General features: G+C 38.5%; 1 protein-coding gene across 6 annotated transcripts; it reads left to right on the top strand.

Annotated features, from left to right (window-relative positions):
* The first annotated feature begins 498 nt into the window (after nt 1-498).
* podn (podocan) lies at nt 499-24,660 on the top strand. 6 transcript variants are annotated; one of them, XM_086284315.1, is made up of 11 exons: nt 499-636; nt 8,098-8,378; nt 8,466-8,559; nt 10,786-10,850; nt 11,791-11,900; nt 11,986-12,142; nt 14,829-14,944; nt 15,092-15,305; nt 15,443-15,886; nt 16,557-16,705; nt 23,339-24,659. In XM_086284315.1, exons 2-11 carry the CDS (start codon nt 8,103-8,105, stop codon nt 23,472-23,474), a joined length of 1,761 nt encoding a protein of 586 aa, XP_086140441.1. In that variant the 5' UTR covers nt 499-636; nt 8,098-8,102; the 3' UTR covers nt 23,475-24,659. The 6 variants fall into 6 exon arrangements, with proteins under 6 accessions (XP_086140441.1, XP_086140440.1, XP_086140445.1 ...); XM_086284314.1 differs by having other exon boundaries at nt 540-666; nt 23,339-24,656; XM_086284319.1 differs by lacking the exon at nt 23,339-24,659 and adding an exon at nt 20,042-20,180 and having other exon boundaries at nt 540-666.
* The last annotated feature ends 528 nt before the right edge of the window (nt 24,661-25,188 follow it).

The raw sequence follows: 25,188 nt of genomic DNA on the forward strand, positions 1-25,188 counted from the left end.
ACACATGGGATATTAGATCATATCCTGTCACTCCTTTTTGGCATGCTGTTCTTCCACTTTTTAATTTATTTTCAGATGACTAATCTGTCTGTCTCCCAAATGAAAGCTATCTGAGAGCACACCGCTGTAAACAGATTGGATTTTCATAGCTATTTTAGCAGCTCTTATCAGCAGTCTGCACTACACTGGTTTACAAATCAGCGTGCCCTGGAGAACTAGACTGATTGAGCAAGTGCATCCAAGATTTTTTTTTTTTACACACTGAATGTATAATCACTGCTTTACAGTTTAAGTTTGTTAGTTGTTGTCAAATCCAGACACAAATTTACCAGAAGTTAACAAAGCACAAAGTTATTACATTTAAACTGAAATGGCATGCTGTGAGGAGAAAACGAGGGAAACATGGGGAAAAAATATGAGAAAAAAGGAAAGAATTTGTGTTTTTGGCTCCCTGTCAGGTCAGAGCTGTCTCTCTTACTCACTCCTTTCCTTTTTCACTCTCGCCTGGCTGTCTTTCCCTTAACTTTCCCTCTCCCACTCCCACTTCGCTCTCACATCTGGAGGGTATCTGGAGTGGCTGTGTGACTCCAAGCCTACTATGGGACAGCCTGTGTTTGAACTGGAAGTCAGACTTCAGTGCGTTTCAGCTAACATTGTTCGGAAGGGGTAAAGTAAAGCAGGAGACCATCATTTTACTTTGTAGACTTTACTGCCGCATGTTTTATGGGTGGCTGTTGCATTTATATGAGCTTAGACTGAGCTTTGAGTGTCATTCATCCATGCATGACCATTCTGGTATCTGCATTTTAGACAATCTGCACAGTCAAACTACTTTACAGCCTCTCCTCTGCTGAGAACGAGCTAAACAGCATGAAAACAAGATAATTACATTTTAAATGCATAGTATCTAAAGGCTGTTCTCACTTCAAGTCTCTAAATAATAAGGTACCATAGTGTTGTCAACTTCTCGATTGCTTTAAACTCCTCTTTAACCCCTGGATGCTCTGATGTTTTGATTCTGGCTGTTGTCGACATCGTACAAAGTGCATTTTGCTGTGGGTGTGTGCATGCTGTACTGTGAGTTTTCTGCGTGTGTGCGCTGCTGTTCCTCTGATAGATACTGTGGAGTGACGAGCAGAAAGAGCTCCTCTGATAAATGGCTTTTATACCTGTACCTTGAGAGTTGCCTTGAGTGGAGTATCTCTGACAGCATTAGAGGAGATGATTAGAAGGATAATTTTCCCTGGCTTTATCAAAGCACAAGTGTCATGTAAGCAGTGCTGACCTATAGCGATTAGACCACACGATGTGTTTTTTGTTTGAGATTTTTTTTGTTGCATTTTTCGGGGTTCTTCTGAAAAACTATTTGAAATGAAACAAGATCAAGCTGTCATGGGTGATAAATGTTCTTTTCCCAACTAGACCGTGCAGTTGGTGAAGATTGAAGTTTCAGACACAGCTTTGTCTCTCTTTTCTTGTTGACCTGGTGCGTACATAACACAGTTTCATTTGTTTTAGACAGAATGGTGCGTCAGGATTCAGTGTTAGTGGATTGAAAGGGTTGTGGAAGGATGCATTTTATATTAATGCTAGCCATGAAATTGCTTTAAAAATATAATGGATTGTGATGCACTGTTAAATGATTCCTTTCTTTTTTGTTTCTTGCAGTATTTAACAGCCTACTTGTATCTAAATGTCAAAAATATATTTTTATCTGAAAGGGTTGTTTGGTTTTTGAATAATCATTCAACACAATAAGTTTGGATTAAAGTATAGACTGTATATAAAAGATGGACATAGCCATGTGTTAGGACAGTTTCATTATGAAGCCTCAAGTTGACTGTGTTTATTGTTGCCATCTTAGCCTTTTGACATAAAACATCATGACACATGGGGATTATCTAACTGCTGTGCTTAGTGTCTTTTTGGTCTTTCATGGCGATTGTAATTTACAACATTAACTTGACATTGTACTCAATAAGACTTGAAGCTATGAATTTAGAGATAAAAAGTGTTTACTGAGGTTACAGGTGAGCATGTGGGCTACTTTCTGATAGACCTCTGTAAAACTGAATGTTTTTCTAAATTACAGAAGTCAGTCCCTGTTGGCCACTGGAAAGGAAGCATGTATAATGTACTCCCACTCTAGCTTAACTTTTAGTTAAGTTATATAGCTCAGTTTGGCCTGTTGATGGAAATGTTGTCTCAAGACTCCAATGCCTAAATCCAGAGGTGTGGTCTAATAGTCAGTTTTGCTTAGAAAGTTTACCAGTCACTCGAAGTAATAGTTTTCTGTATGACTTTATCAGTCTCTCACATCATCCAATTCTGGCACTCTCTTCTTTACGATGTTGCTTCAGTTCATTTATGTAGAGTTAAGGTCCCACCATAACATGTTAGTCAGGTTGAGGTCAGGACTTCTGGGTCACTGCAACACCTCAATTCTTCTCTTTTTTAGCCATGTTGTAGATTTGCTGTGCTCAGGCTCATTGTGCTTGCACAAGCTTATCTAGAATTGACTCTTTAAATTACTTCGGCATGCAGAGGAGTTCATTGATGACTCAATGACCACAAGATGCCTAGGCCCCGCGGGTATAAAACAAGTCTAAATCTTCACCCCTCCATTACTGTGCCTGATAGTTGGTATGTGTTTGTGCAGATTTGTTGTGTTTGGTGGTTGCCAAATGTGGCACTGTGCGTTATGACTAAACATGTCCACTATGGTCTCATTTGTCCAAAGGACATTGTTCTAGAAGTCTTGTGGTTTGCTCAGATGTAGCTTTGCAAACCTAAACCATTTTACCCTGTTCTTTTTAGAGTGCAGAGTTTTTCTCCTCTCTTCATTGCATACATTATTGACTCCTTCTGCAGAGAACACATTTAACAATAATGCCATCCCATAATTCATACTGATTCACCATCTGACTGTTTACAAAAATGATCAACAAAACTGACAAAGTGGCACATCTCATGTAAACGTTTATTATAAGTGCATTTTACTCTTCGTACCATAGCATGATATGTTTTGAATGTTCAGCTGTTAAACCCAAAGCTGAACATCATGTTGCTGTAATAAAATCAGCTTCTTATTGATGTGTAGATTTTTTCTTTGTACATTCCTTCATCTTGAAAATACCAACCTTTGTAATGAAGTTATAAATCTTGTTTATATGCATGAAAAAACAACAGTAGTATGCAGTTAAAAACATTGGGATGATGTAAGACCCACATCTGGACACTACAGGTTCAGTCAGTGCAGTCTGATTATCTGTCTTATATGTTTCAAATGAAGTGGTTATACTTTGCCAGGTATAACAACAATAATAATATGCTTGTATAGAAAGAAATGTGTATGAAAATTTGTTTTTACCCAGAAACAAAGGAAAATCACCAGCATAACTTTGCATTGTCAATTAGTTGTGTTAATTGATCTTTCATTAACTCAAATATAGTACACATTTTTAGCCAGGAACCTGATTTTAGCCATAGATTTCTGTCAGATAAAATATCACAGACAGGTAATGTCAGGGGAGACCAGTCATGCTAAAAACCCTGCTTTCCTATGCAGATCTTTTAGCTAAAAAGTGCAGAGTTGAAAACCCCAGTATGTTTTCAGAGGATGACACGAGGAGAAAGTCACACAAAGACAGAAATAACAAAGTCCACAATGACCATAAAGCAGAAATCCAAAGGCTTACTGATGAATTCAGACCAAACAGGGAATATGCTAGATAAGCAGATGCACTGTCAAAGGACAAAGGGAAGATGGGACTATTACCACACGCAGTGCAGAGTAGGGAAGTGGAGACAGGTTAGGAGCAAGACAGAGCTCAACATAATCAAGACAATCAACAGGCAGAACTAAACCCCAAAACAAGATTAAAATAGTTAAACAGAAGAAAACAGGAAAGGAACGACAATCATAATTAAAAATCAGAGATGCTGAAACATGGATGAAAAACATCAGAGCTGAACACATAAAGACAAGACAGAAGGAGGAAGTTTAACAAAAAAAGCTAAATTGTCATTATTATTATTATTATTATTATTATTACTAATATTATTGAAATGATCTTGCTTTCAGGTGAGACACATAATACAAGGACTAAAGAGTGCTTGCAGATAAATACATATAACTTTTTAAATGACATCAGAGGGCGCAGTTTCATAGTGTTAGCGTTGTATCTTGTTTCATTTATAAGAAACAAAGTATTTAAATCCAGTTTTTGTAAGGTCAGTGTGAGCAGTATAGCTAATATTAAAATAGTATGTGACCTCACGTGATACATACAATCAAGAGTCTTCAAAATGGATCTTGAAGTATTCTTTTTTTTGTTTTGAATCATCAAACAAATAAATAATATAACTATAATCAAGTGCAGACATAACTCAGAACTCAATAATTAGAAAACAGTAACCAGAACTAAAAACAAGGTTTTAGAATCATAATGAAATTAAGCTGAAATTAAAATTATAATAAACAAGGATCCCAAAACGCCAAAGCAACTCAAAACCCCTGGAACCAGACCAGGGACCATGACAGAAATACAATGTGCAAATTGATGAATTGAGGCCAGCATTTGAAAGCAACAGTGATGAATCACATTATGTGCACCAATGTCTTGTGTGAAAAACGACAGATAAACTTAGAATACGTCGGCATTGCACAATGATTTGGGATTGATTGAAGAATCTCTTACACAATTCACCACAGACTGACCTTGCTTCTTAATTAGCCCAAGTAATTTTCCAGAACATATTTCCAACTTTGGAAGAGAGATGATCTGACAAGTGCAGACACGCTTGGAAATTTTTACTATTTAGCTGCTGGCACCATGGCCGAGGAAAGAATCTAATAAACTAAGGAAAATTAGGTCAGATTGCAAGTTGTCCTGGATGGAAATCTCTAAAGCAAGCTAACACAATGACCATTCCAGGTGGCTAATTGAATTGTTTACTTCAGGTCAGACCTGAAAAGCATTCAACCAGATTAACTTCACAGAAAAAAGAAGAAAAAAAATGTCTCTTTTAATTTCCCTATATCTTAGCATAAAGCACAGAGCCGCAATTTTACTCTTTGAGAACTTGTTCTTAAAAAGAATAACATTTATCATTCTTAAATAACTGATCAAAAGTCATTCTACAATGTGCTTCACAGGCACATTGTAGAATGACTCGCTGCTTGACAAATGCACACACTATACAAATTCCATATCTCTGGTTTGTAAAGTAGAGTTTTTGTCCCACATTTTTGCTCTAAACCCAGTCTGAAGCTTTTGATGAGCGACAGTTATTGTAGGTCATCCAGAGGGGAACGTGGACTTCTTAACCAAATTTCATGGTAATCAGTGCAAAGGTTTGAAGAACACAAAGTCATTGGGATTCATCCTCTGTAAAACACAAGTATCTCCACAACTTTTTAAAAACAACGCATTCCTTAATTATGAAGATATATTATTCTGGATCAAACCTACGAGGCAGAAGGAATTTTGCAAATTTTTCCAGATCACAATAATAACTAAACCTTGCTGTAAACTTCATGTTTGTAGCTGTACTAATTAGTGTCCTGTGAGAGCCTGTTGGCCAGTGAAGTCACAGCTACAGGCTTGATTTAGATCACAAATGTTGAACTCCAGGCCTCGAGGGCCGGTGTCCTGCAGGTTTTAGATGTGTCCTTGATCCAACACAGCTGATTTAAATGGCTAAATGACCTCCTCAACATGTCTTGAAGTTCTCCAGAGGCCTGGTAATGAACTAATCATTTGATTCAGGTGTGTTGACCCAGGGTGAGATCTAAAACTTGCAGGACACCGGCCCTCGAGGCCTGGAGTTCGACACCACTGATTTAGGTAATACAATAGAAAGATAGTTCGTGCAGTGAGTATTGTTTTCAAAATGACTGCCCTCTCCAAACTGTTTCTGACTTCCCAGCTGGTTCTGTTTACTAGTCAGCACGTCTAATTAGAAAATAGCTGACTTAAAGATAGACATTCGTTAAAATCCTACCCGAGCTAAAAAGGTTACGAACTAGAGTTTTCTACTAAACTTAAGTAGAAGTCTCTGCAGAATATGAGATGGCTTTCCACAACCATTACATGTGTTTGTGTTAGGGTTAAGCCAACATAAGCCAACCACACTGGTGGTGGAAATCCCACTGATTGAGAAACAGCCATGTTCTGCTCTGCAGAGATGCTTTTCTGCTTGCTTTAACAAACTGTGCACACAGATTCCCAGTATTCTTTTTATGCATTTCAGCAGCCCCTGTGTGCTGCAACAGAGGCTGCAAACAGCTGCGCAATTATACAGCTGTTTTACACACTGAACGTACTTCTTACTTTTAATTGTATTTTGGTGTTAAAATCTACAGTCCCCTTTCAGCTTATGTATCATATATAGTCATCACACCTTCTTGAAGCAGGGCTCTTTTTCTTATCTTTTAGTCATTCACTTAGGATCAGTCAGGTTGCCAGTTGTCTCTCACCAGGAAGAAATGTCAAGAGGTGTTCAATACAGGAAACATACAGTAAGAAAGCAATTTCTTTTCTCTTCAGCTGTTGATATCTTTTTCCAGAGCTTTGAAATGATGCAGTCAAAACAAAACCAGAGAATGTGTGATGATGGCAGAGATTTAACTCTCACAGTGTAGTTTATTTAGTGACCTGGAATAGACCACAAAACAATCTGCTACTTGAAGAAACAAGTTTGAATCTATGAATTCACAAGTTGTTTCTCTCCTGGACTGGATGGTAAATTTGCAGGTATGGATTTATAGAGTTGCTGGCCTGTTGTTTTCTTTCCTCACAATATAACAACTGCTTCTTTGTAGTGGTGTCAAGAATCTGATTACGTCACCCTAAAAACTCAAAGTCGATTCATGGAGTGCATGTGAGCAGGCCAGTTTCTCAGATCAAGATGATGGGGCAGGGATAGCTCAGTAGGTAAAGTGGTCGCCCCATGATCGGAAGGTCGGCGGTTCGAATCCACTTAACGGCTACCCTGAGGTACCCCTGAGCAAGGTACCGTCCCTACACACTGCTCCCCGGGCGCCTGCTTAGTGGGCTGCCCACTGCTTCACTGAGTGAATGGGTCAAATGCAGAGAGAAAACAAGTAATTTCCCCATGGGGATCAATAAAGTATCCATTATTATTATTATCATGGTGGTGCATGGTGTTTATGAATGCAGATATATTTAAACTGTTTTCAGACAACAGCCAGTGGTTTTTGACATCATATTTTGGCAGTTGGACTCCTCTTTTTGCTCTCCACACAGACTGTTTACCTGCATGCAACCAATTTCTGCTCAAACCTGACTGGTCAATGAACTGCGATTACAACTGGGTCACACGTGGAAAGGAAAGTTTTTCCTCCCAACTGTTACAAGGGCTGCTCAACTTCAACTTTAGTATTTATTTAAATTTTTGTCATTATATAAGTAAATGTTTTTTTTAAATATAAATTATATAAATAAATTCTATCCAATTAAATTGAAAATGGAAATAGAAAATACAGCTTTATTGCTGACAGAAGTTAAAGGCCCTGTCTCGTTATGATTATCTGTGTCAGCTGTGTTCCCCGTGTGTTCCCATGTCTCTCGTTAATCCTCTGTGTATTTATGTCCCCGTCTCCCTCATGACTGTGTGCCTGTCCGTGTGTTTCCTCATGAGGCAGTTCCTTTTGAATCTCCCAGTTTAGGTTCATACTGACAGGAGACTGTCAAAGTAAAACAGGAAGTACACAGAGGTGCAGACAGGAGGGGAGGAGAGAACACGGGGAGAGCAGAGACATAACAGGCTGGGGAAAACATGAAATAAAACACGAGGAGGAGGAACGAGGCGTGGGGACTCACAGATACGTGGAGGGGGACAAAGGGGGTACAAGCACGAGGGGAAATCTAGTAAACTAAAGTGAACAAAGAACAATAAAGAACAAAATACATGGCATGGCACATCTAGCTGAATTAAGACAGTATTTTTATTGTAACCATGTTTGACTGTTTTAATAGCCAAAGACTGTAGCGTGTGAGGTCCTGTTTCCAGGAAAAAAATACTCACTGACCTGATGTTTATAACTTTACTATCCATGTTCTTGTGCAACAGGAGAGATGGCCTTTCTCAAGCATTCCATCCTGCACGCCCTGAGTGTGCTGCTCTTGGCCTGGGTGTTGGTGCAGTGCCAGGCCTCTGTTGAACCAGAGGAAGAGGAGGAGGAAGAGCCAACAGAGGAAACAGAAACTGCAACAGAGGTGACGAAATCTGAGCCGGAAATCTGTCCGCAGGATTGCAGCTGTACAGCAGAGAGGGTAGTGGACTGCCCCGGAGTCAACCTCATCGAGTTCCCTGCTAAGCTGTCGGAAAAAACCCGCCAGCTCTCTCTACAGGTCTTTCATGTACTCCCATAAATACCAACACAAAACCAAAGTTTGGAGTCCTGCATTTACAATCTGTGTTGTGTTTTCTGATGCTAGAACAACAAGATCGAGGAGATAACGGTCGAGCATATTTCCCATCTGCATCAGCTTGAGACTCTTAATCTTCAGAATAACTGGCTCACCTCAGATGGTAAACACTGTCACACAATCTAAACACTCAGCAGGAACCTGCTGTTCAAAGTGGGAACAGCTTACAAGACATGTTTTTGAGGTTGTTTTCTGAGGCCCTGTCGAATTCCTTTTGTTTTTTGTGTTTTTCATTCTCAGATGTCGATCTGTGTTGACCCATTTTGTAGAAATTAGAGCTTTTGCCTGTCTGCAATTTTTGATTAGTAGTTAGTCTGGCCTTGGTTTAAGTATCTATAATTTGACTAACTATTTATGGTACCAAAATACCTTCAAAATAAACCTGAATGCAGCAGAGGAAATGCAGTTGTTTTGTTCATTTCCTCTAATAACTGGTCCTCGCGGCTGAGAGGCACATTCATGAAATAAAGAACAATTAATGGGAACATAAGAATCAGTTTTCCTTTGATCGAAAAGTCTTAGCCTTGATCTAGAACAAGTTTTGCAAAGTTGGAAAAGCTTACTGTCTTATAGGGACCATAAAGCTGGTTTTAGACTGTCATGTCAAGGTTCTGGTGCACAGTAAGATGGTGTGCTAAGTTATCGGCTAATGCTAGCAAGCTGAATTAATAAACTGTTCGGGTGTATTGGACACACATTTGCTACTTATTGCTAAGTAAGCAACTAATAAAATACAGTAACTTTACTTACCAAACATGAAGCACAAACTTCTTGTACTGGCTGTACGTGGCAGCTGTACCACGCAGCAAGCCATGTAATTTATAGATATCTGCCATATTATCCTCAGAAAAAAAAGAGAAAGACCGAAAATTACGCTGGAGAAAGCTGGAGAGGAACTGCTCCTTATCTTACAAGTGATAAAGAGATAACACAAATCCTGCATCTTCAGTTGTTGAACACTTGAAGAAACAATTATAGGAAAAAGAGCACTTCTACATTTAGCATGCCAGATAAATAACTGATTAGATGCTTACAGCTGCAGAATATTAAAGATGTCAGAATCAAAATCACAATCAGAGAGACTTTATTTATCCCCAAGGGGAAATTAATTGTAAACTTACCAATTTCACTTAGATCAGCTGGATGGAGATGTGGTCCTTACTGTTATTCAGACACTGCTAACAAAATGCTGTTTGACTATGTCAAGTAGCTACAGTTAGCTAACGTTAGGGTTTTTGTTCTGTCACAGTGTAACTTTAATACTCTAGCAACCTTCCTGCTGCTGTCTGCTCAGTTTTTACTTTGCACTGCCAACAGAGACAAAAAAAAAACAAACGTCACACCTGCCCACTGTTTGCTCCTACTGGCTCAGCCTCTGTATTCTCCTGTGATGGTCTCATTGGTCTAACTCCATAAATATTGGTTAATATTATTCTGGATCATGCTGCTGTTAAGATGAACAGACAGCTTAAATGGTTTTTCTGTCCCTAGCCAGCTGTGCTAGCAGCTGGCTTCTGTTTTTATTGCTAATGTTGAATAAAAAATGTTGCCGTAATGGAACCCTTTTTGGTAAATGTAAGATCAAAGTGCCACAATGGAAAAGATCCGGGTTACCATGTGGTATCTGTCTAACAAAAGTGTTTGTTTTGATCAAAATATTTTAACACATTTTCAAACTAACTATCAGAAAATATTCATTTACTTACTTAAAATGATTAACCATCCTCTTGGGTGCCTGAACCTTTTCCTACTTAATTAATAGTCTGTCACGGTGGCCCGTGGAAAAACACAAAATTCAAGCAGAAATCCCAAACTGCTTACAAACTGGTAGAAAATTCAGCAAGTTCAAAGGATTTTAATTGTGCATACACCTCCAGCTTTCATAAACATACATCAATTTGAAACAAAACAGGATATTCTTGATTCCCAAGGCAAAAATATCACCATTTTGTCAAAGTTGCTGATGTCATGTAATTAGGGAGTCTCTCTAAAATGATAATTTATCAAAAAGAAAGACCACAGTCTTTTCCAAACCCTAATGAACTGGTTTGTAGTGCCTAACAAGTGGGTGAATGTGAAAGTAAACAATGAGTGTACAAACCCCCCCCAAAACTGCAAAGCACAAAGGTCCAAACAGGACATAAGCCACAATCTTATGATCGATAAACCTGCAACTAATACCATTTCTTCTAAAATCTACAATCCTCTGGTCAATTTTGGGACCAGTGCCAAAACTGATAAGTGATACAGGTCTGGTAAATATGTTTTATTCTGTTAAAGGGTGTAAGTCAAGAACAATGTGTCAAAAATCCTTGTTTCTTTTCAACAGGCCTTGAAGATGAAGGGTTTGAGATGCTCGAACAACTGGCTTATTTATACTTGGCAAATAACAAGGTGAGTCATACAGCGGGAGTTTAGATATTTCTCTCAACTGTGTTCTGCTTGACTGACAGTGTCAGCTAACAGAGGGAGGTTGTATAGTTGCTGCTCATATAGTGTGTACAAGCTTATGCTTGTGATCTCTTCCAGTATGGCTGTGCCATCTGTTTGGAGCTAAAATGTTACTGACCTTTCAGTCACAGGGAACAAGAGAAAAAGGATGGATTTATTTGTGCCCTCACAACATAGGATCCGAAAAGAATAGAGGATTTTTAAATTCTCGCTAATCTTTAAAAACACCGATGCTACTTTAATCCATAAATGAACATCTAATCTCAGTGATGCTTCTCTCATTTTTCAATTTCCTGTTATTGTGTACACTGTAGTGTTAGTTTTTAGCAGGGGATGACAAAAATGAGGAAAACATGGCTTTTATGCCACACATATTTGGGATGACAGCATGCCTGTGTCAAAACAAATAAGTATTCAATAAGTCCTTGTATCAAAAAATAGAATTACAGAGCCTTACAGAACAACCCATAGGACCAAACACTATGCACATGAACATTTTCAGATATGCCATATCTCTATTTTTTAGAGATTTCCCGTTGCTGTAGTTGTCCCAATATATACTGTATGGATATAATTTTGCAGGGCTTGTCATTTCAAGTGCAATAGCTCCATAGAACAACATGACCGGGAAAGATGTTAAAAGCATAAAATAAATAGAAATGATCGTTTAATCTTCAAAGCATAGTAAAATATTTAGTGAGATCTGTGATCATTATCTTAAGTGTGTTTTCTTGTTAGCACACTAATAATTGTGTCATATTAATTTGGGGTAGCCCCTCCATGAATTGCCACCTTATCGTGGTCAGGGGTTTGTGAATATCGCTTGATAGTTTAATTAAAAATGCTCAACATCATATCCTGTCATGGTTTTTTGTGCTTGCAGCTCACCTTAGCACCAAAGGTCCTGCCCCCCTCTTTGGTCAGTGCTGATTTCGCTGCTAATCAGCTTACAAGGATCTTTCCATATACATTTGGTCATAAGCCAAAACTGAGGTAAGAGATGTGCATGTTTGTGTAAATTTACCCCAGATTCCTTTAGTTACTCAGTTAACACATGTCTCATGGTCGTGGTCCCCAGGTCTGTGTATCTCCATAACAACAAGCTGACTGATGCAGGTCTCCCTGAACATATGTTCAATGCTTCTGACAACCTGGAGATCCTAACCATGTCTAGCAACTTCTTGAGGGTTGTTCCCAAGAACCTGCCTCCGACTCTTTACCGTCTTCATCTGAAGGTTTAACATCGCATTATACTTGGACAGTAGTGGGTTTAAGATGTTTGTTTAATTCATAATTCATAAATGTACAGATGTAATCCTAAACTAAAGCTTTGTACATAAAAATGCAGAATTAAATTTGGCCTGTAGGTAGTCACCTTGGGCATCACTGCAACATTTCAAGTGCTTTACATATCTATGGTATGTGCACATACACTACTGGTCAAAAGTTTTAGTACACCCCAATTTTTTCAGTTATTTATTGCAGTTCAAGTTATTCAAGTCCAATTAATATCTTGAAATGGTACAAAGGTAAGTGGTGAAATGCCAGGGGTTATAAAAAAAGGTAAGGTTACCTAAAACGGAAAATTAATGTACATTTCAGAACTGTACAAAAAAGCCTTTTTCAGGGAACACAAAATGGGTTAACAATTTAAAGCTGTTCTGCAGCAATGGAGGTTGACCAAGCCTAGTAATTCCTACAAATGTTCCAACTTTTCTTGATCACTTAGAACCCCAGTGTTGGAAAACACTGTGGTACCATACCCTTGTGAGCATCAGTTGAACAGTATTGTACTGCAGACAGTAGTGTGTGTGTTGCTACTAAAATGGTAATAAAAAAGGCAATTAACAATGGAAGACAGACGTGTAGGTCTTTCCTACAGAGAAATTGCAAAGAAAGTTAAGGTGTCAGTAAGTACAGTTTCCTTCAGTAGTAGTAGTAGTATTTATTTATTGTCATTGTCAAGAACAATGAAATTGCGTTTGGGGCTTCCATACAACCCAAAAAAAGAAGAAGAAAATAATAAATACCCCTTAAAACCCAAGTGTACATATTTAACCCAGTGTGACTCCAATGCAATAAGACAATCCTTAGCAATAATGTTCGTAGAAATTCAGACAAAGACCTGAGAAACATGACAAAATACAACAATGCAACCCATTCAATATTATTGTACTGTGAGATATGATATCAGATATGATAGTTATCTATTTAAGAAAGAGGGGGGGGGGGGGGCAGGAGGGGGAAGAGAGTAGATCATCTCTGTTGTATTGAAGTAACCCCAGACTGTGTGAAATAATACACAGTACCAACAAAGTGCAAAAGTGTAGGAGCTCCGGGCCGCTGCGTCTGTGCGCGCCGCCATCTTCACCATGAAAAGGCACTCAGAACCTGGGGCAAACTCTGACAGGAAGAGGTCTGGCAGACCCAGAGCCACACCTGAAGCAGACGTCAAGTTTCGGAGAGTTAACAGCTTGCGTGATAGGGGGCTCACTGTGCAACAGCTTCAAGCACAGCTTAATAGTGGTCATAGTAAGCAAGTCTCAGCTTCAGCTGTGAAGAGAAGACTTTGTGCTGTGAGTTTGACAGGACACGTTGCCGAAAGAAAGCCATTGCTAAGATCACAGAATAAGACAAAGAGACTTGCCTGGACCATGAAACGGCACCATTGGACTACTGAGGACTGGAAGACTTGTATAGAGTGTGAAGCTCCCCGACCCAAAATCTACCACTGCATTCTGCAGCGCCATGCAGTACCTACTGGTATGTGCCTAGTTGGTCAGGGGTTCATCCTGCAGCAAGATAATGACCCAAAACAAGTCCAAGCCATGCCTGAGGTAAAAAGAAGAAGATGGTAAGCTTGAAAATATGAAGTGGCCAGCACAATCTCTGGTATTAAACCCCATCGAGCTGGTCTGGCATGAACTGGACAGAAGTGTGAAAGCAAAGCAGTCTACAAGTGCCACACATTTATGGGAACGTTGGCAACAGATATGGGAAGAACTTTCTGAAGAATATTTGATTTCTGTTGTAGAAAGAAGGCCACGGGTGTGTTCAGCTGTTATATCTGCCAAAGGTGGCTACTTTGAAGGGTCAAAAGTTTAGAATACATTTTTGTCTATAAATTGATTGCATAAGTTTTTTTTTAACTCCAATTTCTTATTTGTACTTTTCTTTCATTTCAGAGTGCAATGAGACATTAAACTGCGTCATTTCCAATAAAAAACTGGTAATTGGGGTGTTATAAAACTTTTGACAGGTAGTATATATATTCATGTGTATTTTTGTGTGTACCTGGCTACAGACATTTTTTCCCATGTTTCAACCAGCGACCCTTTAACTTGAAGTAGCAGGAGTCAAATTCAGGCAAAAAGAGCAGGAGGTGAGCAAAAATTGTGTTGCGCATGTCTGTTTTCAACAAACTGTTTTCCAGTTTACAATGTTGCCTATACTACATCCCACACAATGTCACAGTACAATTCTGTGTTGACCGTCCCAGGGAGAGGATATCATAGTGAAAAACTTAGTAAATGTCACAAAAAAACAAGCGCTCCTGGTGTGCCTCTTTTGAACTTTGACACTGGACGTTTTGATTAAGAACTTCTCCTTGGTCTCCAGCTTTCCATTCCAGACAATCCTTGACTATAAAATCAGGTCATTTTGAAAAAAGAACTTGATGTTTGCTCTCATCTTTAAGCAGATCCAGTCTCAGTACATCTGCAGTGCAGATAGACAGAACACTACTTTCAGAAAATTGCATCAAAAGCAACACTTGAAGTGGTGCAGGTAACCAAAAGGCTCTACCTATCAAGGGAGGTTGGCCAAATTTAACCCAGCTATGATTTCTTCTTTTTGTGGGTGCAGTTGCTGAACTTTGTGATTCCACCTTACATTAACAATGTTAATATTCTTTTGTTACAGAGAAACAAGCTGGAGAAAATCCCAGCAGGAGCTTTTGACAGCTTGCCCAATCTCAGAGAATTATATCTTCAGAACAACCTTCTCAGCAATGAGGGCATGGACAATGAGACTTTCAGGTGGACAAAAATCTTCACTCATGAAGTTTATCAATAAACAGATTTCAACATCTTGCCATTGCCAGCTGTGTAAATATCAAAACTATCCTTTCAAGGGCAAATTCTCTACAAAGACAACATCATATCCTTCCTTTTCTTTGCTTCTAGCCAACTCAGCAGCCTTGAGTGTTTGGATTTGTCAAATAACAACCTCAGCGTTGTCCCAAAGGGTCTCCCTCGCAGTCTTGTGCTGCTACACTTGGAGAAGAACGACATCCGCAGTATCCCTGGAGATGCTCTAACGTCAGCCCGAAATCTTGAATACCTGCTCCTCCACAATAACAAACTTCGTTCCCGTTCTATCCACCCAGCTGCCTTCCAGGTAAATATGGATGATATAAATGATCCAATTTAAATTGTAAGGACAAGTTGGAAGGAGTAATTTGTACAACAGCATGGCAATGAACATTATGCAACAGTGGATCACCCATTTGAAATCTTAAATTTGCTTTTCACTAGGGCTTGAAAAAGCTGCACACTCTTCACATGCACAACAATTTGCTGGAGCGTGTTCCCAGAGGCTTGCCTCGGCGAGCAAAGACCTTAATGCTGCTCCATAACTCTATTTCTGAAATTGGCCGCAACGACTTAACTTTGTTGTACACGCTGATAGAACTCAACCTCAGCTACAATAAGCTTACCAGCCCCAAGATGCAACGTGAGGCTTTTAGGAAGCTACGTCTGCTGGAAACCCTGGACCTGTCGGGGAACAGCCTTACTTCAATGCCCAGGGGCCTTCCTCGCAGTCTGCACGTGCTCGAAATCAAGAACAACCTGATCAACTCTATACCAGATGGTACGCTGACAAAGATGGAGAAGTTACGAAAGCTGATCCTGAGTAATAACCAGCTGAAACTGAACTCAGTCTACCAGGGAGCCTGGATGGAGCTCACTGCGCTCACAGTGAGTGGAAGCGACACAAGTGGGATAGTCACTGAAAAAAAAAAAGCTTGGCAATGATGTTTGTATACTGCATGAATCTGAATATTTAGGAACTTTATAAAGGTTTAGTACTAGGTTCCTCCCTGATCTTTCACTAAATGACAGTTTGGTATGGTGCAGAAAAGGGCAAACATAGAATTTTTTTATACCAAGCAAAGTGGCTATTGGTTGGACATTAGGGATTTAGATGTTATAAAATTAAAAGTCAAGACTGGTCATATTGTTTACGTTTACATTTACAGTAACATTATCAATGGGAACTTTCTATTTAAAACTTGATGTTGACAAAAATGGAAATATTTACTGGGATATAACCCCAGTCAAAAATCTAAGGAATTGCTGCAGCTGGCAAAAACCATTCAATGATCCTAAATAGATTGTTGTATAACAATTTTTCCATCACAATTTTTACAAGACAATATGCTTGCTGTAGTCTTCGCCAAAATATAAGGCAGCACAATAACACTGCCAGCAATGGCAGAAACCTGCAATGCAAAATTTGAAAGTAATGATTCTGGGAATGAATCATTCATTCCCAGAATCATTCATTCCAGATAAGTAGGGCTAATGGTTTGATACAGACTAAATTTTCCAGGAGGTTTGTTATTAATTATGCATCTTTAATTTTTAGACGCTGGACCTGTCTGGTAACCTAATGACACACATCCCCGCTGACCTACCCGAGTCTCTGGAATACATATACCTGCAAAACAACCGCATCTCCAGTATTCATGGTTCAGCTTTTGAAGGCACTCCCAACATCAAAGGCATCTTCCTCCGGTAAGGGACTCACAAGTAAAGTAAATATATTTAGTCTTTAGCTGTATATTTTCATGCCCTGATTTATTTATTTCTTTAACCTCAAATAGACAACTTTAAACCCTTTTACCCAATTTAGCCAGTAAATACTTTAAGATCAACATGAATAACAACAGCTTCTGTGGATAAACAATTTTCTTTATGGATTAAAATATGCATTTACTTCCAGCTGCTCAAACCTGTAAATTAGAGATCAAAAAATAATAAAAAGTGAGTCATATTGATGTAATTAAACTTCAGCTCTAAACAATAAAAACTGAACAGAAGAAGCAGAAGCATCTAGAAGTACTAGATCTGCTTTATACTCAGTTTTGCTAACAAGCCTCTTCCACACTCTTAAACCATTGAAATGGCCCCGTTACTGCTGATGTCACCTGTTCTCTGCACAGGGACCACCAGGATGAATTAAACTCTTAAACACTTGTTTGCAAAAGCTGTTTTATTGCATTACATGTTCAAGCATAGGCCTTCAAGCACAAATCTGTTTTCCAAATGCATTGATCTTCACTGGGGGTAGGATACTCGTGCAATAGAAGAACGACTTTAAAGTAGAAGATATTTAACCAGCTTAAAAAAAAACGTTGTCTTACTACAAGAGGCTCATAGATCTGCCACAGCTGCAGATGAACTTAAAACACCTGCATGTCGGGAATATACTTTCTTCTCACATGTCCATCACTCTTACTCTCGTCTGAATTATTTCATCAAGTTCATTCTGCCACAAACTGGAGATTTAATTCATCATTACTTAAAGATGAAGATTTTATTAAATATTTTAAAAACGAGTGGGCTTCATATTTACACAATAATGGCCTGCCTGGAACATCAGCATCTGCTTTCTTGGAGTCAGGGATGAAAAGAGAAAACAAACGTATTCATGAATTAGAGAAAAACATTAAATCCTTAGGAGAAGCCTGTGTGTCCTCGCTGGAACAGGAAATGTTGAGCAAAATACGTAAAGCAAAACTAGAATTAAATCAAATTTGGATTAAAAAAAAAAAAAAAAAAAGAATATTTCTACTGCAAAGACTTCCACTGCAAAAATTTTAACAAGAAACAAAATATTCCCTGTATTTCCAGTGAAAGACTTAACTGGGAATACAGTTTATGATCCTGAAAGAATAAACAACACATTCAGGGACTTTAAAAAAAACTTTATATTCACCAGAGGTACACCCATCGGAAGATGAAGTTGATCAGTTTCTTGATAACATAACCATTCCAAAATTATCAGCCAGTCAAGCCTGAAACCAGGCAAAGACACTGTATTTCCCATCAGCTTTCATCCAATATCCCTTTTTAATATTGACCTTAAAATAATCTACAAAGCCCTCTGAAAAAGATTAGAGAAGATAGCACCCCTCATAACACTTCCTGACCAAACTTGTTTAATAACAGGGAGGCATTCATTAATAAATACACGTAGCTTACTTAATTTAATAGACTGTTCTTGCAGTAAAAACAAACTACATAATTGTCTCTAGATACAGAAAAAGCATTTATAGAGTTAAGTGGAACTTTTTATTTGCAACTTTGGTTTTTGAAACTGTTGGGTTCATCCAAACTCAAAGTATTTGTTTTCCTCTATTTAATAAGCTTTTGAAGGTTTAGATTAATAATGATGCCGCGTCTCTTCCTCCATTCAGCAAACCGAACGAACAAAAGAGCACCAAATCCAGGCAGTAAACACTTTTATTATTTGTCATAAAAACAGAATGTTAACATGATTGGTTAAAAAGTTGGGGCAAGGCCGCGGTTTTAGACTTGGCTCTACATAGGACCAAGAGGAGGACTACATCTGCCTAACTTTCACAACTACTTCTTAGCCAACACGCTACAATACATCTCAAGATTGTTAAAACATAGCCTCCAAATGAGCCGCGGCTAGACATAGAATAGGCACTATGTAATAATGTAGAGATTTCGGGCCTAATATTCATTAGCTCAAATGACTTGTATGCTTTAAAAGCATACATATTAAGATTAAGCATTAATATAATATGAATATATATATTAATATATAATCTTAACCTATCTGGAACAACTCTGACATCTTACAAAAAAATTATATGCTAGACTTCAAAGATTGCAGGTAAAGGAATTGAGTTCTTGGAATATATATTTCAATGAATAAATTTAATTTCATTTGACATATTAGTATTACAATATGGGATTAACAAGAGTAGATTTTTAGACCAACAAATTATAGTCTATATTGATAAAGGAATTTTCACCTAATTAAATCAATTACAATTCTTATCTAAAATATACAAAACACTGTTGAAAACAGATGAGTCATTATCCCTTCCTATTGTGAAATGGGGGGCGGATCTATCAGCCAGCTTTGACCACAACTTCTGGTATCAGACATGTTTAAAAACCTCTAAAATGATTAGAAACCCCAATCTACAATTAATAAAATACAAAATACTACATAGAGTGCACCATGGTCACACCGTCAAGGCAATACACCTGACAATTACATCAACACTCTTTGGTTCTGTCCACCAGTTCAGAGGTTTTGGTGCCGGATATGTGAAGACTTATCAAAGTGTATAAAATGTAACATTCGAGCCTCCCCTTTAGTTTGCTTTTTGGGCAGCCTAGATGATGTTACTATGGAGATGAACACCTCGGCACCTTATCCATCACTAAGAAGACTGTCCTTATGAACTCGACAAATGAAAATAATCTTAGAGACCATTTGTCGGATCATATCAGTCTTGAGACAGCCTCTGCCACTGCATCAGGCCAATCTCTCTGAGCTCCTTTGATTGGCTCCATCATCTAGTGGAAGTTGGGTTGGTGCGTGCATTGGGGCCTGTCCCTGGCCCAGGAGGATTTGGTGCATTGGTGGAACTGGAGGCCCCTTTAGCTGGCAGGGAGGTTTTTACCATGTTTTGCAGGTGCTCTATACTTTTGAGGAGATCACTCTGCAGGAGGGGGGATCTACCAGAGGTGGAGGATGGGCTCAACCTGGGTGTCTATTGTTTTATGTAGTCTGGGAGTTGACTGAATGTTGGGTTGGGGTTGGGTGTAGTCTTTCCTCTGCAGTGGGGTTGGGTGGGCCAGTGATTGGTGCTAGTTTCAGTCATTATGCAAATGTACTGTTTATAAGATTGGGGAAGCCACTTGGATGAGTGATGAAACATTTCTCCCACTGAAAACGTTACGTCCAGATGAACAGAATAAACTTTTGGAGATTTACTTACCTGGATGATTGAGCATGCATCAAGACCTGTGTATGACTGTTTGTCTATGTGTCAAGTCAGGTCTTAGACTCTCCCTCTCTCTTAGAACATGCCAGGCCTGGGGGACCAGGTGTGGGGCCTTAATTCCCGACGCCACAATCCATGCCAGTGGCTGGTGCCCCCACCTGCCGCCATTGGTGGTCTTCGGTGTCCGGGGTTTGAATGTTTAGGTGTGTGCTGTTTTGCCGCCAGAGGCTCCCTGCCTCTGTCGGGCACCTGGCAGGTTCCTTTCTCTCTTCATCCCTCTTCTTCCCCTTTATTTTTCTCTCCTTCTCTTTCTGTTACATTTCTTTATTTTCTTTCTTTTTTTGTTTCTGTCCCCCAGTCTTGTCTGTTATGGTTGTAATAATCCAAAAAAAAAAAAAAAAGTTCTAGTAAAATATGACGACCAGGTGGACCATTATAGTGAATATCGTAATGCTACACCTGTGAAAGTAAATTTGCTGGGCATTTTTTGGCCTTCAGACAACAATTCCGACGTTAAACTGCTGGACAGGACAAGAAAAAAAAGCCTTTAATATGCACAGCCAACTTATAGTAAAAGACAAAACAAAACAGAACTATAAAAAATAAAGAAAATGAAAACATGAAGAAAAACATGAAAAAATAAAATTACTAAACAGCAGCAGTGAGAAAACTGAACATCGTGTCAAACATTGTTTGTGCAAAAATTCCAGTCAGTTGAAAGTGTTAATCACATTCATCGATAACCAGTTCATATCTTAAATACTGCTGTGTCGACAGCACACTCACACAGCGTCTGATTGGTTTGGGGAATTGCAGGTTGCTTGCAGGTTAACGTGTCTGCACTTGTGTAGGATGTGGTTACAGATTGATCCAGTCGAGTGGCACTTCACTCTAACAGCCTACATACATCTGCCCATTTTCTAGGACAGAGGTGTCAAACTCTTTTTAGTTCATGTGCCACACGCAGCCCACTTTGACCTCAAGTCGGCTGAACCAGTAAAAATATTTTATAATAATGGAGATATAAAACATGGAGTAATTGATGACAGGCTGCAGTTTTTAGATTTTGCAGTGGTATGGATTAGACTTTCTGGCAGGTTTGACACTCCTGTCCTAGAAAATATTACCACAGACCGATGTTTCTTTACATGGCTGTCATTTGTCTTACTGTGCAACTTGTTTGCAACCTCCTGCTGCAAAGAGACAGGTTCTGCCGTCTGCCAAGCCTCTTTAACATCTTATCATCAAGAGCCAACATTTCTCAAGTTTTGATATAATATGAATCATTTACTGACTAATATTTCTATGCAGGCTAGAGAGGACAGCAGAGTATAATCATCTGTTTGCGCACATCTCAAATTTGTATGTCAATGAAAATAAAGATAACAATAGATAAAGTCCAAAAATGGAAACATTTGATAAGATTATGAGCTGTGCTTAACAGCTAAATGAAACTGAGTTCTTGGCAAGACAAAGGGCAGCTGTAACAATCCACAATACATGAAAAGCTTTGATCCTTGTGTGGCTACAACATGAATGTGATGTCTTTGTCTTGAGTTTTTTTAAAATCCTCTTTGACCAAAACATTATCTGGGCTTTATTGAGCCATTTTGCAAAAAACAAACAAACAAACAAAAAAAACCCTAACCCAAAATGCAATATATCAACACTATTTTGCACTCATTTTTTTATGCACAGTAATGTTTGTTTTTTCCCCCCTGTTAAATAACCTTTCTAAAAAAAATGTACACTGATCCTAGAACAAAAATATCTTCATCATCATTAAATCTTTTTCAGAAAAAATATTATTAAGTTTGAAATAAAAGCCTGAATTATCAAGTGTCAAATTAATTACCAGCTGTTCTTTAGAGGAACATCATACAAAAGGTGTGTAGTGTGTACATCTGACACTGATTTCATACCAGATGTTCAGTTTCAGACGCAGCATTATTGTTCATAATTACTGCATAGGCAGTTTCCTAAAGAACATGCAAGGAAATTACAATAGATTGGATCACCTCATATACACCCCGTATAACATATTTTAATTTATTCTACTGTTTAAAGACAGTGCAGTCAAAACACCCTCCATATCTGGATCTGGTATTTCTGAATTTTCTCTGAAACGCTGAACTTTTATAGTTTCTTCAACATTATTCATAAAAACATCAAATGAAAGGAAAGTGTTATTAGAGTCGCCAGCCTTAAAAATCAGCACTTAAAAGCTCCTGAGATTAGAGGCCACATTAATGCTTTACAGAGGTCATGCTACAGACACATCTCAACCAGAAATGAGCAGACTATGTGAAATCAGTTCTTCATGGTTGAGTCGCTGAAAAGACCAGAGGAAATCTGGACTTTTGATCTGAAGAGTCCAAATGTGAGATTTTTGGCTCCAGCTGCAGTGTGTTTATGAGACTAAATTTTGATCCAACACTTTAAAGCTAATTTGCATTGTTAGATTTTTCCCTTTTCATCATTTAAAAAAATATGTATGCTAACTGAATAGATTTTACTTCACAAAAATAAACCATTTTCAGAAACAATGTTGTTCTCTAGTCTGTTACTAATCAGTAAAATTTGCTATGTGTTGAAAATTCTGACTCAGTTTCATTTTGCAGAGTACTGCAGCGGGGTATCTAATCTCCCCATCTCCGCTAACTTGTGTGCATTCAGCAAATTTTTCCTCTTTGGTTTATTCCACAGAGTGCAGGCTAATACCCATGAGCCCTGCAGCTGAAACAGCGGTCAGTCAAGAAGAAAGAGGTTCCCGACATGCTCTTTCATGGCTTTTGTTCGATTTCATTTCAAATATAACCTCAAGCTGGCTGCTTTACAGCCAGTGTTTACAAGTCCTAAACCCTTCCAGGCTCATCGTGTTTTTAGTGTCAGCTGCTGGCACATTTGACTTTTTTGTCTCTTTAAAAGAATTTTTTTTTTATTTCCACCCAAATCCCTTTGCAGCTGGGAGTCTTTCGCGCGAGTCGATTTAAAGCTGCTGGAATGCTTGTGTCTGTTGTTGAAGTGGAAGGGCGACCTTTGTGTATATTTATTAGTGAATTAACTTTTAAACTTTATGAACAACATATGCAAATATTTTCAGTGATCAATGCAATAAATTCCATATGCATTAGACATGGTTTTAGATAAAAGTCAGTGGACACCTGTGAGCTTGACGGTGTTAAAATAAGAGAATGGGTAGCATACGTAGCATACATTCTTCTGCTCAATGCTCAGCTGTACAGATTTTTATAGATGTGACTGTTGATCATTGTTTTTTTTTTTTTTGCTTTGAGCCTTTAAAATTTGTAATTAAAAGACTACTTCAATTAACTATCTGGTTTTGTTTTTGTTCTTCTTGTTTTTTTAATTTAAGGTTTAACCCCCTGTCTGTGGACGCCGTAGATGAGAGTTCCTTCAAATACCTGTCCAGCTTGCAGGTGCTGGACACCGGTGCAGGAAACCCTGACCTCCCCATTCAAAAAGAGGAGATCGAAGAGGAGCAAGACTAGACCTGGGTTGATCGAACTATAATTGGACTGCATTGCATCAAAGACAGAAAGGGTTTTTAAATGGGGAATGTACCTGTGAATATTATTTCCCAGGTTCATTTTTGTATCGTGGCAGCGTCACATATTTCTGGTGCAGGAAACCGGATGGGGTTACTGATGTTTCCATTTTTTTGGGCTGGTTATTAATGCATATCTTTATATCTGACCTTTAATTATTTTTGTCTTTGATCATTTTATTGTTTCTGTGCATTACCCTCAAAGATTTATTGGCAAAATCTAATGTGAACCTTCCCATGTAAATGTTTCTGAATCGATACAAAGAATGTAAGCAGAGTGAAAAATTCTGCTCCCACTGTGTGTGTCTTTCTCTGCTTTCTCAGCCTATTTTCCTTCAAAGTCGCCTGCCTTGGCTCATTGCATTAAAAAAAGAGTGATTTTACTTACAATACTGTGAAAACATTTGAAACAAAAGTGCCAATATAAGTATACGATTTCCAATGAAACCAACAAAGCCACAGAAACTGTTGAATCAAACCTGGCTACAAGTATTCTCAAAAAAGGCTGCAATTTAATGTCATTATTCTGAACGTAGAGCTTAGTTTTTACATAAGTAATTGAAGTTTTAGGAATAACACAGAAGATCTAAAACATTTAAAAAATCTCAAGCGTTTATTTTTAAAATGGTAGAGAAAGAATGAATAGCAACAATGGGAAAGCTTTAAAGCTGCATTTCATCACCATAATATCAAATATATTTATTCATCAGCGTTTGAGTCGTTCACTAGATTTGCATTCTGTAATTGCTTCCTTTTGTTTCTGTCAGAGTTTACCAATCTGGGAGAGAACACAAAAGCCCCCTGTGGAGTTTTCTGGTAAACAATCAAAAGTTTACATTCCATTTTACAACCGAAAATGTGTTGAATGTGTTGCATTTTGCTTCCTCATAAAACATTTGCAAAATCAGTTTTCTGCAAGAAAGCTTCCTCCTCTGAATCATCTGGACACGATATAGCCACCTGTTAGAAACTCCAAAGTGAACCACTAAATGTTAATGGACAAGAGGCTTACAGGAAACGCTACGTTAGCTAAATTAGTTTAACATTTAAACCTATTTTCTGCACATTCCAGCACATGAAATAAAATATTTTTTGTTTTTACACTCACTCTTTCAAATAGATGCAGGTAAAACACAGCAGAAAATAAATAAAGTCAAAGACTCAGTGGTCCTGTTGCTCTATTTTCACCTGTATAGCAGGAGTGACGTAGGCGGAGGTGTGCTCTGGTGCAGGTGTGCCGCAGCGGTCAGTTGAAGAATCCACGAGTTTCTCTGTGAATTTCCCATTACATCGTTGCGCACTCGGAGCTTGTTTGGGGGGGGGGTTTCGGTGTAAAAAGAAGTTTTCTTCCCACGCACAACGGACACTAATGTTTTTGTCACTTTTTATGAAATCAAACTCAAAGTAAGGTCAGTACTTCCACGCTTTAAACGCTGCACGCTCATACTCTCTCCTACACTCGATATATGATCCATTGTTGATCTGCACACAGCTGTTGTCATGAACGACGCACTCGCTTACGTCACTGTCATGAGACATTCTTGCAAAAAAAAATCACGGTTTTAGTAACGCAGTGTTCCTATGACAAAGTAACAGTAATCTAATTACCGTTTTTGCAATAGTAATCCCTTACTTTACTCGTTACTTGAAAAAAGTAA

The sequence above is a fragment of the Aulonocara sp. 'chitande type north' Nkhata Bay genome, linkage group LG23 (genome assembly GCF_057382095.1).
Source record: "Aulonocara sp. 'chitande type north' Nkhata Bay isolate Kocher_YH1m ecotype deep benthic linkage group LG23, A_spYH_male_GT1.1, whole genome shotgun sequence".
In the NCBI taxonomy this organism is placed as follows: Eukaryota; Metazoa; Chordata; class Actinopteri; order Cichliformes; family Cichlidae; genus Aulonocara; species Aulonocara sp. 'chitande type north' Nkhata Bay.

Coding starts and splice junctions, on each gene's coding strand:
- podn (XM_086284315.1), top strand. CDS start 8,103: ATGGCCTTTCTCAAGCATTCCATCCTGCACGCCCTGAGTGTGCTGCTC. Junction 11,901..11,985: donor GGTCATAAGCCAAAACTGAG/GTAAGAGATGTG, acceptor CGTGGTCCCCAG/GTCTGTGTATCTCCATAACA. Junction 16,706..23,338: donor ATCAAAGGCATCTTCCTCCG/GTAAGGGACTCA, acceptor TTTTAATTTAAG/GTTTAACCCCCTGTCTGTGG.